The sequence below is a fragment of the Scatophagus argus genome, chromosome 2, assembly GCF_020382885.2.
Source record: "Scatophagus argus isolate fScaArg1 chromosome 2, fScaArg1.pri, whole genome shotgun sequence".
Taxonomy (NCBI): domain Eukaryota; kingdom Metazoa; phylum Chordata; class Actinopteri; family Scatophagidae; genus Scatophagus; species Scatophagus argus.
Genome location: NC_058494.1, coordinates 4,133,316 through 4,147,309, shown reverse-complemented (window position 1 = coordinate 4,147,309; position 13,994 = coordinate 4,133,316). Strand labels below are relative to the sequence as shown.

The window sequence follows — 13,994 nt, the reverse complement described above, 5'->3', positions numbered from 1 at the left end:
GAGAGAGAGAGAGAGAGAGAGAGAGAGACGAAAAGCAGCACGGACTCCGCCTATACCGCCCTTAAATCCAGCTCCAGTCCGACGACGGCGGAGGCACCACAGACCAGCGAGTGATCCAGTTCCCCATCAGTTCGACTCAACTCCCGGCGTAAAAAACCGAGATGGGCTCCTCGTGAATCCGGGCTGTGGAGGGGAGAGGCGGGCAGGCGGGGGGTGGGGGGGACGACGACGAGAGTGCGGTGGGAGAAACACCCAGAGAGGACAAACAGAAGCACAACCGAGGGTGCCTGCAACCATGAGCGGCTTGCACTATTTGCCCGAGCTGCGGCTGCCTCTGTCGCTCTGCCCGCGGACCATGTCGTGAGGTGTGGCTCGGAAACGCTCCGGGGAACCTGTCAGCCGAAACGACTCGCCGAGGAGGAGGAGGAGGAGGAGGAGGAGGGGGAGGAGGTGCGGTGGTGGTGGAAAAGATGTCCGCCTCGGTGGGGCCCCAGGGTGGCCCTCGCCCACCCACCGTGCCGCCGTCCATGCCGGATCTACCGGACCTCAGCCATCTCACGGAGGAGGAGAGGAAGATCATCATGGCAGTGATGGCTCGGCAAAAGGAGGAAGAAGATAAAGAACAAGCCATGCTAAAGTAAGGGCAGCATTTTTTCCTGTTCCATGGAAGTGAGAATGCAATCCAGAGATGTCCCTTTTACATCGAGCTGCCCATTATAACCCAGTGTAACCATTATAGTGGTCTCTCTCTCTCTCACACACACACACAGACACACACACCATTAGCCGATGCCATCATGTTACTCTTGTAGGCTGGTCTTGAAAAGGTGGTGGTGGTGGTGGTGGTGGTGGTGTGTTCCCAGAAATGTACCCATCGATACAAGGCACGGTAACAGCTCAGAATGTGTTTCCAAAAAGAAGTGGGCATCGTTACAGATGCAGCGAGTCGCCTTCTGAGACGTGATGCTGTTGCAACCAATCAGTCAATCAGTAAAGGAAAACAATATACAGTAAACAGTCAATGGAGATGACCCGAAAGAGGGTCAAACGTGTTACAGGTTCAGATCACTGCCGTAAGGATGAGGTGTGACAGAGCTGTGGTGGAGGTGGGGGACAGAGGGAGTTGGGAGGGTATATGTGTGTGTGTGTGGGGGGGGGTGTTGGTGATGAATCATAGCATTATCCACCCTTCACCCACTCATTTTCATCAATGGGGACTGCACCCCATCCCTCAGTTTACACATCCAGCACCACCGTGATCTGCCTTTTACGCACACAGCCGGGCTGGAGTGGCTTTATCACTGTAGATTTTTGCAATCGCGGAGTGAATGCGTGTATGTGTGTGTAGCTGTGTGTGTGTGTGTGTGTGAGAGAGAGAGAGATCGCTTGGACAATAAAGGGAAAAACAATGACATTATAGCTATCAGGCCCGGAGCGACACAAACCGTTTTATGAGGCCGACGGACGGACGGTGGTGAGGCGATGTGTACGATGGTGCTCCCCTCGGCGGAGAGAAGAAGATGGGGTGTGGTTGGGAATCTTAGCAGGCCTGAGCCGGACGCGGTACAGATTAGAAAACAGTCAAAATATATAGCAGCACATTTGAAAAGCCTCTGTATGCTGAACAAACGGCGATCCATCGTCAGATACCAAGCGTCTGAGCTGTGCAGGAATAAGAATAAGCGGGGACAGACGGAAGCTATAGTGTAAGCTGCACACAAACTGTAAGCCACTACAGGAGCATTATGGGAAAGCGACTGGAGCTAGCTATAGGCCACTTTAAACTCTACACAGAGATGTTAGAGAGACATCAGAGTGGTTTTGTCAGGAGGGCTGGGTGTGCAGCTGCCTCACACAAAAGGGTTGGCTACATCGCAGTTTGGTGCCTCAGGGGTTTCCACCACAAGCACTGACAATTTGAACCACCAGAGCCAAGGGCGAGTTGTATCCACACCTGCACCGAAGCATGTGAGGGCCCTGTTTCAGGCTTCATAATGAAGGGTGTTGCTGTAGCAGGCGTTCAGCATCGCATAGCACTCTGGCTTGCTTCCATTCTAATGGCTGTTTTCATTTCCTGACTGCAGCCTAAAGGAGAGCTGGGTGAGAGCCGTGTCAGGCCCCCTTGAGAGGAAGTGATGTATTTAATGTTCCATGAGGCACAGGCTCAGGTTCAGTCAATAATGGCTTCATCAGTTGGCTAATCATTGATGGGAACAGCACGCTGTGGACAAGAGACATGGGATTTTAGAGAAATATGCAAATGATGGATAATGAGCAGTAGTGAGGCAGTCTTTACCATTTACTACTGTGAATTATTTTGCCAGATGCTGACAGATAAATAATCTCCCTATGTAGCATTTGTAGACAGTATACAAACACGCAACAAGTGATTTATACTGTGAGCAAATTTAAGGACATCTTACAGTGATAATGTACAGCAGCCTGCACTCATGTGTTTTCACAGAAATTAGGGCTGCTGACAAACATTAATACACACTTAAATGTACAACTGCATTATAATGTGTTATTATCCATTTATTGAATATTTATACACTGCTTCTGAATGCTAGGTAAATGACCTCAAAGTCTTGTTAGGTAAACAGAGAGACAGAGAAGAGAGAGGACTGATGAGCCATCTCTCTCCCTCTGTGCATTTTGGGAAATCACAGAGCTTTTTGGGCTGCAGCGTGCAATAGCTTGGCTTGCAATTGAAATCTAAATTTTAATTGGTACCTTTACAGGATATAAACAGCAAAACGATGAATGATGATGAATCAAATGGCACAGTGGTAAACAACATCCAGGTAAAAGGGTACGAGCAGCATATGCACACATGTAGATGAGATAGTTATGGATTATGGTTAACGGACTGTGTATTAATTTTTCTGTTTTTGGGAAAGAAACAGGCTCTGTTGTGGTATAAAAGCTGATTTAAAATAGGAGCAAAGTGAGTGTTGCGGAACAACCTACACCCTGAACAAATTCTAACTACTGCTTAAGATGCTGCATGACACTCAGCACTGAGTGTGTAGTAGTGTCTCACAGGTGTGTTGAGAGAACTATTTGGATGCCACAAATTAGTAGGATTACAGGAGAACTTTGGTCTCCTGAACATGCCAAACACAGGCATTAATGGGTGGTAAAGTCCTTGACCGAGGGGACATAACCAACACCAACAATGTTTTTCATCCTGCACTGAAAAATCACATCCAGAAAGAGCATTCTGTACCTTATGTCAAGACTTTTCACTTGGTCAGCACTGTCCAATCTGGTGTCTGCGTTGCCTGAGACCGGAGCAGCTGGTAGCGATAAGGTTATACTGATACTGGACTTTATCTGTCATGAGTTTAACCTCCACCATGAGAGAAACTCAGGTGTCCTGATCTCTTGCTGAGCCAGAACACCTGGTCCTGGACTAATCATTTGCTCTGGTCAGGCTGTGAGAACTCAACACCTGAGCTCTCCTTCACTGTTTCAGAACTCTAACCAACGCTTTGTCCATGTCTAATACACCACAGTCTTCAGAGGCTCCCTCCACTGACTTGCTAAACCTCCACTGACTTCCTAATCCAGAGGATGTTAGTGGAGGGGAGCTGTCATGCTGTGGGGAGTGAGGGAAATGCTGAACGCAGCAGTGACCAACTTCTCTGATGCTCTGGTGTTAAAAATTCTCCTCCTAGCACAGCAGGAAATCTTTTCTCTGCAGCCCAACACCCAAAAGTTCTCAGGGCTGGATGGGAACTTGGAGGTTTCCTAAAATGTAAATATAGAAAATATTTGTAAGATACGCACTCAGCAGAGAGATTGGAGACATTGCAAGGTTTGGGTGCAAAATACAGGGCCTCTAGGTTGGAGCGGTGGGTGTGGTTAAAGGAGGCACCCACTTGTGTTGATGTTGAGCTAACGCACAAGTAAACACTATTAGTAGTGGAATCCTTGAATTTACTAGAGGTCACTTTTGGCTTGAGTATCACTAACATTTAGGAATGCTTTTCTGATGTATGGCCCGGTGCAAGGTGCAAACTGGCCACAGTTTGTTGCTTGACACCAGATGGACAGAAGAAGAAATCGGGACCTGGGGCACAGAAGGAGGGAGAAGGGGGAGGATTTAGAGGTTTTAAGGATTAGAGTGGTAGAAAGAGAGAGAGAAAAAGGGGAGACAGAAAGAATGAGAATGGTTTCTGTAAGGGGTCTCTCTCTCTCTCTCTCTCTCTCTCACACACACATGCAGACACTGCTAATCTCTTTAGCAGGACTCCCCGAGGCCGCAGGCTGCAGGGTGCATCTTGAGGGCAGCGAAGCCCCCTTCCTGTTTAACTGTCTGATATGCTTGGTGTTGTCCACCAAGAGGTCAGATGTAGCTTTGTGGCTAAGGTCAACAGAAGGCTTTCATTTACAGGAGAAACAGCTTAACTTGTGTTTTGATTTGGGATTTTAAATGGTGGTTTGGATTTGACTTATCAGAATTAACAGTATTTTAGTATCAACAATGAACCAAATGACTACATGTAATGTGAGGGCAGGTGCTCGTGGACCCACGGAGAACTGGCTGCAGTTCATCTCAGGTCTTACATGGAGTTTCAGCCTTTTAGCTAAGTGTTTTGAATCAGATTCTTTATTGTTGTGAGGACTTACATTCATCAGGCGGCAAGGCTCCAAATGAATGCTAATGTTGCTCTGTATCTAATGGCAGTGTAAATAGGCAACTGTTTGCTAGCAGTTTCACACTCGTTCAAATATCAATAGTGTGTGACCAAAAAAAGAAAGAAAGAAAGGCAGCTGTGAGTGGCGGCTAAACCTCAGTGGTGACTTTTTCTGTCTCTGAATGCAACGAGTTTGGCGTAGCCTGGCTCTATTCTGTGGCATGGGATATAACGACAGCACTTTTCATCAGGAGAGCATCATGTTCTTCTCTGGTGATTAATGTTTGTCTAACTGCATGGAACTACTGCTAATTCAAATCAAGTCAGTTATATTTATAAAGCCCAAAATCACAAATGGCAAAGCCCCAGTGAACCCTCTGTCTTTAGACCCTCAAATCAAGTGAGGTAAAACCACCCTTCAAACAAAAACAAACTTTTTACAGGGAAAAATATGAAAGAAACCTCAGAGAGAGCCACAGAGGGATCCCTCTCCCAGGATGAACATGCAACAGCATTTCTGATACATGAAGATAATAATTATGTGAAGAATGTGGATCCAGGAAGACAGCTGAGCACCAGCTGACACTAGTGCAATTGGACCTCCTTTCCGCTGTGTGTCTGCAAATGTCTGCATGTGGCATGACTGCCATAAGAAAGACAAAGAGAGAGAGAGAGAGAAATTTTACAATTTGTTGTGTTTTCTTTAGCAGGATGAACATGTGCTTTAGGTGCTTTGGCCAGGAGAGCCACTGAAAGCGAAACTGCAGTCAGCTGACTTCTTTTTAACTATGAGGACAGACTGTATTCTGAGAGCACAACGCACAGATCGGGACATAAGGTTTGATGAGGTCACATAGGTATGAAAGGGTGAGCCCCCTTGTAATGTCTGAAGTTGTCAGAAGTACTTGAAAGTCTGATCTGAAAACTGCAGCAATCTGGTCCTGGTTCAAATTAAGACTCTACATCTGCAGCATTCTGACCCATTTGAAGACTTTATGCTAGCATGACAGACCAGATCAGAGCAGAGAACAGTACATCAAATGTGAATGACACAAAGGCGTGAATTAAAATCTCTGCATCAGAAATGAACAGGAAAGAACTAACTTTAGTTATGTTTCCTAAGTGGAAAAATGCAGTTTCTTTAATGTGCTGTTCAAAAGAGAGGGGAGGATCATATACAACACCAAAATTCTTGTCAAATAAACTTTGAGAAAGCACACAGTAATTGTTGTTACTTGGTAAAACTGGTGTCCATGTAAACATCTCAGTTTTATCAGAATGAAGGGACAGGAAATTATGAGAAGTTCAGTTTTTCACCACAGACAAGCAGGCCTATAAATTTTTAACTTTTGAATCTAATTTGTAATTTTTAGATAAAAGTGAACTAATAGCAGAGAGACAAGGAAATTTCTAATGAAGATTTACAAACAGTCATGGCACTTGATCTTCTCAAAAGAATAAATGCATACCAAATGGGAGGATTGATGTTACTAAAGTGGTGATTTGTTTTTCAGAATTGGAAATACACATGTATTTGGGCTAACAAATGTTGAAGGTGTATGTAAAAGATCAGTGTTTCAGGTTCAAATTCTTTAGACAATAAATGAATGCACAAATCAGCTGCAACTTCCATCGTTGTCGGGTCTCTGGCCACACCCTAATCACTGATGTCACATTAGTGGCCTTCCTTCATCAGTTATAATCAGAAAGTTTGCTGGAAAGTTTTAAATCATAGAAAACAGTGCAGCTGAGTCACCTTTGTTTTGGCTTATCTGGATTGAGCCACTGTAATTGGTGAGTCTGTCTCATGTTTGGATGGCTGACTTTGAGAATCAAGCATTGAGACGTGGACAGTCTAATTTACTTTGTAATTGCTTGAAGATTTTTGGTGTTGTAGATAACTCTTTGTTGTTGTTTTTTTGTTTGTTGTTATCAAAATGTTCCTTCGTTGTTACTTTTCCTTAATGTATTTAATGTATATAGTAAGGTCCTGACACATTAAATGGCGGGTACAATCTCCATTTTGGGATTAATTAACACACACACACACACACACACACACACATAATCATGTTCGCGTAAATGCAATCAATCCTTTTCTCCTTCATTAATAAATACTGATATAACATAACAGAGATTGCTTTTACTTAGGATTGTATGCACTTTAAATGTATTGTAAATTAAATGTCATCTTAAGGAGGTTCAGCTTCATTCTTCATAAAAAAAACACTGGCTATCAATATCAACAATCAAATCAACAATATACATCTACAGTTGTTAAAAGCTATGTTTGCAAGCATGTAAAATATTGCATTTCTGTATTTAAATAAATAATGAATTCATTTAACAGGGTTAAATTGTGTGAGCCAGAAACTTTTTGGACATAACTTTTTTTTAACACTTTTATCAGACTATATAGCACCATACTGTCAAGAGACAACTTTCACTCAGAGTCATGACTTATGCTTCTTACTGTTGTTGCTTTTAGCAGCTGATAACTGTTGATCGTATGCTCTCAGTCTGTTTTATATATTGGTCGTGGGATTATATCACTGACCTCTGTTTGATTTCTGTCCTGTTTCAAACAGATATTCTTCTTCTTGCTAGGAAAGTTTTAGCTTGTTTGCACAGCCTGAAACAGGAGCAGCTAACATTATGTCAAGTTACCAAATTTTGCCTCGAGAGTAAGAAGAACAAAAACAGGTTCCCACTAAATCTAATTTGGCATCCTTCAGCTGAGTTAAGAGCAACATTTTCCTGAGCAGACTTAAGAGTTTCAAGGTTTCTGTGAGAAAAATGCTAATGCTGAATTATGGATCAGCTCTGAAAATAGCACACACTTGGAAGCGGTTCCTGAAATATTTAAATATTCAGTTCACTGGCTGCTGTTGATGCTCTGAACCTTTTTTTTTGTTGTTAACCTCTTTCAGTTTGGCCCATTGTTGAATTCCACTAATTACAGTGTGAAATCTTTTGCACTTTGTGTGTGTGTGTACACACGTGTATGTACTTGATTATGTTTTTTAATGTAAATGATAAAGCAGTTTTCATTTGTGTACGCATGCACTCATGTACACATACATACAAACTTTCTCACAAAAAATATGTTCAAAAACACTCAAATCCACACATACCCACTTTCACATACAGGCAACACACAAACTGCACCGCAAACCCAGATGGTATCGCTTTCTGTGGATGAAATCCTGCAGATGGAGAGTAGACAGAATGGCTTGGTCACTGTAGGGTTCGTCCTGTTGCTTTGCAGCCAGCCTCCACTTTTTTTCCAGACAGCTGGAGAAAGTGTGATTCCATGTGCTCTGTGTGTGTGTGTATGTGTGTATGTGTGTGTGTGTGTGTGTGTGTGTGTGTGTGTGTGTGTGTGGATTCAAAGTTAACTGAATTGGATCCTCACACTTTTCCCTTAATTAATAGAACTCAAAGTCAGTCGGGTGTGTCTGCAACACCTGGTGGAATGGAAGCCAGCGGTGGTGGTGCTGATGGTAGGTGGGTGGGGGGGTAGCTGGTGCCACCAGTGTCTCTGTGTGTGTGTGTGTGTGTATAACCATTCTTTTGAGTTTTTCAAGACATCTGTCACTTCTGCTGTGTGTTTCAAAAAGCTACATCTTGCGCTTGCTTCTCAGCTTGTTGAATGGTCCCACAGAAAAGTATGCCTCAGTATGTACATACATCTAAGTTTGCGTGTTTACATTCTCAGCACCCATGGGACTAAAAATATGTCATTTGTATTAAACCCCTTTAACAAACAACTTATTTTTGTGCATCGGCCTATGATGATTAGTATTCTTGAGCCCTGTAATTATATTCATGATCCTGGTCTCTTCTGAAAGGTAGCTCTTTGGAGTTCACTGTTAAAAAGTCACAAGTCTAAGTGATATTTTCCTGTCTATATATATATATTTTAATTTAATTGTTCTTGTATGAAATAAGCATTTTAAAATGGTTGAACACAGAGAAACTGATTAGGTTTTTCACATTGAAACAATATTTTGCAAAAGTTTAGTGAGCATTAAACTGAATACAAATTGATATAAGCTACCAAACCTTTTGTCTGAGGCTGTTTTCAGTGGCTTGGCGTAGGCTCCTTTAATTTAAATTCAAGAAGAGCAATGTTTCAGCATACAGAGATATTTTAAACACAACCCTTTCATCAGAAACTAAGTCAGATGTTGAATGAAAACTTTCAGTGAAAAGGTTTTTCTTAACATCAAATTACAGCATTTTCTGAATCTGTTTCTACAAAATGCGTATATGTGCTGCACACACATCCACCATCTTGACTTCCACACCCTTTCCATGTTCTACTTTGTTGCATAAAGTACACACTATTATCTATTTTGGAACTGGACTGGAGATTGTACACTTCAGATTCTTTCAGTATGATTTGTAGGATACTGTTAACACAGCTGGTCTAAATGGCTTTGGTTTATGCTTGATAAAAATCAAATAATACATCCACGCCTACATATTGTCTTTCTCCGTTTCTCTGATTTGCCAATCACATGCAAATGAACATCACCTTAAACGTCTGAGCTATCTTTGTTTTTTTACTTTCTTGTTCAATTGGGGAAACAGCTTGGTGTTTGTGTGTTGATACAGCTGGGCTGATTTGAGATCTGGTTAATCATTAGCCACAGTAGCAGAAACATAAGGACAAAATGTGACAGAGAAGCAGGACGTGGCCTTTCACACTCACACGGGATGAGGAGAGATGGTGGTTCGCAGTGTGTGGGGTGGGTGGGACTGTGAGTGAGCATGTTGAGAGAGAGTGAGAGACCTGAGTGAGCCTCTTTAGTGCTCCCAGACCTCCCCAGCATTAAAGTTTAATGAGAATGCATTCTACTTCGGCTGACCAGGCTCTCTACATCTCTCTGCCTCTCTCCTTCCATCTCCGCCTGTGTTTGTGGTCAGAGGAAGTGATGGGATTATATCATGAGCAGCCGCACACAACATTGTATGGGACTCAAATTTGTAACCTCTGGTAACACCAGTCACTGCTCACAAAGTGTCTCTGTAGTCTTATTTAAATTTTTAACATTAAGTTTTAAATAATTGTGGGTGTGTTTGTGTGAGTGTGTGTGTGTGTGTGTGTGTGAGACACACCTGTAATTTACCTGCTGCTTCATGCAGACCATATTTGCCCAGCATCTCCGAAAGCACAATAAAAACAATGCCAGGCTGTTTTGATTCCTCAAACAGAAAAGCCCAAAAATACTAAAAGAGTAGATTCTGGGCAATTCATTCATGGTTTAAATATGTATAACATGTACTTGTAAAATGTACTTGTAGTTTTCTTGCTCCCTTGTCGATGAGCAGCTTTTCTTTTTTTGATGTAGAAAATATTAGCATTAGCATTGCAACAGTTATTGCACGTTGCAGTTTATAGTGTATCATATGATGCTCAGGAACCATTCTTTAAATATTAAAGCAGTGTTTTGCTGCACTCTGTTGTTCAGAGTCTGCTGCACCACAGACTGCACAAAAGAAGTGGATGTAGCCATCGTGACATCACCCGTTTGGTTTGTGAACTACTGTTTCGAAGTCTGAACTTTGGCTTATTGGACGTAGCCATTTTGTTGTTGTTTTTTTTTTTTTTAGCCAGAAGTGAACATAATTGGACGAGAGGGTGGAGCTTGTCCAATCATGTTAAGATACCATTAGCATAGCAAATGTTAAGCTATAAGCTGATGCTAGCGCTAGTTTTTGTTGTGGAATTTGTCTGAAAGCACTTCATAAAATAATACACAAACACTGACGATTGACCAACAGTATTGTCAGTATTTGGAGACAACCAGATACAGAAGGCAGAAGAAAGTGTCTCATAGAGAAATAACCCGAGGCATGTGGCAACACAAGTTCTTTTGAATCATTTTTAAATCATCACAGTTTTAAGACACACACACACAGAAACAAAACGTTAAAAATGATATTTCTTAATGTTTCATACTTTACTTTCATGATAACTAGCTTGGTCGGCAGGGTGCATCTGTAATTCTTGTTAGCTATGATTATTAATTAGGATTTAATAATAACAGTTAATTAGGAATCTAATTTTGGCAAATGGGCTTAAAACAAAATGTGTTTAACGTTAAAAAATGAACAGCCGACTACTTAAGTGTCTTTCAGAACAACCAAACACTGAACAAGATATTTTCGGAGGCCAAAAATATTACAACTAATTTTCATCAACTGAAAACACACTGTGAAAGGATTCATTTTCCAAGATGAAAACATACACAGCACCAAAAAGAAGGTTCATTGCCATTTAAGTGTCCACCAGACTTTGGATAAATATTACTACGCCTCTATCCTGACAGATTGCTTTGGTGGTGATTTGTCAACAACAAGGTAGCCATGTCCTAAGGAATACCCTGCTTTATTTTTGGGAACACAATTTAAAAAATGAACACCGTGCTTTATTGAAGAAAACTGGCGACTGAAACCATAAACTCATTAGGGAACTCTTTACTGAGATGATAAAGCGAGAAGTTTGGTCATTTTCCCATAAGCTTACATAAATTGTGACTTTTTTAAAAAAAAAAAAGCATCCTGCTAGCCATTAGAAAGAATGAGGATCTAAGACACTTCTGATTTGGCTTCAATTTTCAGATCTGGAAACTGCATGCACTTCTTTTATACAGTCTGTGTGAGCATGGCATCACATTGTCATTTATGGGTGCAGTCAAAATGATGCCCTACTCTATCTGTAACTACACCCAACAGTGATGTCACAGTAAGCTGACACAGCTCTAATGATTTAAAGCTGAAATGTACTTTACAATGCTATTATTTCAATACCTCTCCAGTTTTAGAAATGAAACAGTCACGAAACATGAATTTTGCGCATATTATTGAAAAAACAAAATATTTAAGACAGAAACAAACCACTGTTGGATCTGAGGTAATAATAACATTCCCACATATATTTTTTTTAAATTCATAATTCACTATGAGTGGATAGGAAAATTAAGTGAAGAAGAAGGAGGAGAGGCGGGCAATAGAGGAGTGAGCTGCTTTCCGAGGCTGCTAGGATGGAGTAAGGGGATTAGAGGTCGTCCATATAATTACTCCACAACTACTCCACCAACCTCGAGATCTAGCTTATACATCACCCAGTGGGCTGTGTGAGGTCAGAGGCTTTGTATGCTACCGGTACATGTAATTTGTGTGTGTGTGTGTGTGTTTGTGAGTCTCAGAATTTGAGAACGAGAGATCGCTGTATAAATACAGTGATGTTTGAAGAGAGTTATCAGTCACTAGGTTCTGAGAGAGTGGAACCTAATTCACAACGCTGAATAGATGAGAGCTGAGCGATGTACGAGTGGAAAAGAAATAAAGGAAATAGAGAGAGAGTTAGAGGTATATAAATGGAAAAGACAGAAAAAAAATGCATGAAGAGGAGAAAGACGGAGACACACAGATATACACGCAAACACACCGAGGAGCCCATGCCAAAAAAGCACTCTGCTTCATAAATACGGATAAAACACTCTGCAAGATCAATAAAAACGTTATCAACATCTAAGCACCAACAATGGGAGGGGCTTCTTAGTCTGACGCTATAGGCTGAAGACAGACCAAAGCACTCAGTCTGTGCTGTGATGAAGCAGTAACATCGACAGTGTATTTTTAAAGCAGAACTTAGGCAAGATTTAACTGTTTTTGAATAAGACATGATTGGGTCATTTAACCTCTTCAGACCCTTCAGTATCATTACAAATGATGAAGAAAGAAAGAGAATTTTGCACACTTTCACACAATTTATTGGAATTTCAGTCAAGACCCTGCTAAAGTTAATCAAATATGTCATGCTGAATTGCATTGGAATGTATTGTGCACATAATGATTTGTTTTGAGCTGAATGCCATCGTGCTCACAATGGCAATTTTAAACTAGTCCTCATAAATCTAATATAAGTGGAGATTCAGCAACAGGATTGCTTTTTTCTCGCCTATAATTTGTTAAGCGTTAGCCTGCTTTACACGACCAAACACAAGTTTTCACAGTTCACCCTGAGGTGGGGCGTGAATGTTTTGTGGTAATTTATTCAATAGTTGTTGAGCCATTTTCACTCACTGTGAAAGTAAACCTCAATAGGAAAGTCTTGTCATCACCAAAGTCAGAAGAATTTAAAATCTAGAGTCTTTGAATTTATGTGTACAATTTCATACTATAGTTGAAGAGATATTTCAGTCTGGACCAACATCATGGATGAAAGCCATGCACCAACTGACCAAACAACAAACAATGCTGTCTTTAAAGACACATTGCTGCTGTGAATAAATTAATTTGACCTTGAATATACAAGTTGGTAATTTAACACAAACACTGGGGAAACAAGGGCATCAGTTGGTAGTGGCTTTTCACACCACAGGGGTAGCTTTCAAATCACAGTGTTCACTATGAGATGTGATGAGAAAGAGGTTCAATCCAGTTCTGTCCCCTGTACAATTGTATTATCCACTCCTCCTCTGTTTGGGTGTTATATAGTGGTTTACCACATTAAAGGGCGTCGCAGTCAAGCGAGGACACGACGAATAAAACCACCAACAGTGAATGCTGACTTACAAAACCACACTTTAACAGGGAAACATGGAGGAATTATTACATTTATTAATGTAACATTCCCTGTAGTAACTTAATGAAATATCAAAATGTGTTGTTACGTCTTTCCCACACTGACTTTACACAGTGGATTTAGATAAAAATGCCTGGAGGGCTGAAAGCAATAACATCTTTGCCATTAATGTCATACTCACCATCTTACAGTCAAACAAAGGACTGGAGTATGCTTGTTGTTTTGGAGGCGTACACTTGTTTCTTTAGATTGGGAATCAGGGATCTTGTGTGGGGAGAAAAAGGTTTTGGTAGATTCTTTACTGATCATTGCTCCCCTAAAGCTGTGCACTAAAGCAGCAGGTTTGTGTGACTGCAGCAGTCGGTGTTGATGTGGCTGTAACACTCGATCGTAGAAAGAATGACAGCTGGGGATCAAACCCCATCAAGCCAGGGAGGATTGTTTGTGAAATTGCTGCTCTATAGATAGACACACGCTGACCATCTGGGTGCTTTAATTTCTTCTAGCATTCTGATGTTAGTATCATTTTATAGCCTTTTGACAGTGAAGGGAGCCGAATGTGTAAAAGTTGTCATGGATAACATCATGGCAGGCAAACAAGAAAACAAAGAAGATGATTGTATTTGGTTAATCACCCATCTGTTGCTCTTCTCGCTGCCTTCCCTTATTTCTGTCTCCGTTTGTCACTTTCACACACCATACTCCAGCAGGACTAAACTGACTTTTTACACATAACTTTATTCTTTATTTCC

General features: G+C 41.4%; 1 protein-coding gene across 1 annotated transcript in view; it reads left to right on the top strand.

Moving 5' to 3' along the window:
• Window positions 1-225: 225 nt before the first annotated feature.
• rims1b (regulating synaptic membrane exocytosis 1b) overlaps window positions 226-13,994 on the top strand; it is a 69,234-nt gene continuing 55,465 nt past the window's right edge. The window contains exon 1 of the mRNA XM_046401929.1: window positions 226-637. Coding sequence (XP_046257885.1) covers window positions 471-637 — 167 coding nt within the window. The 5' untranslated portion in view covers window positions 226-470. The remainder of the gene's footprint in view (window positions 638-13,994) is intronic.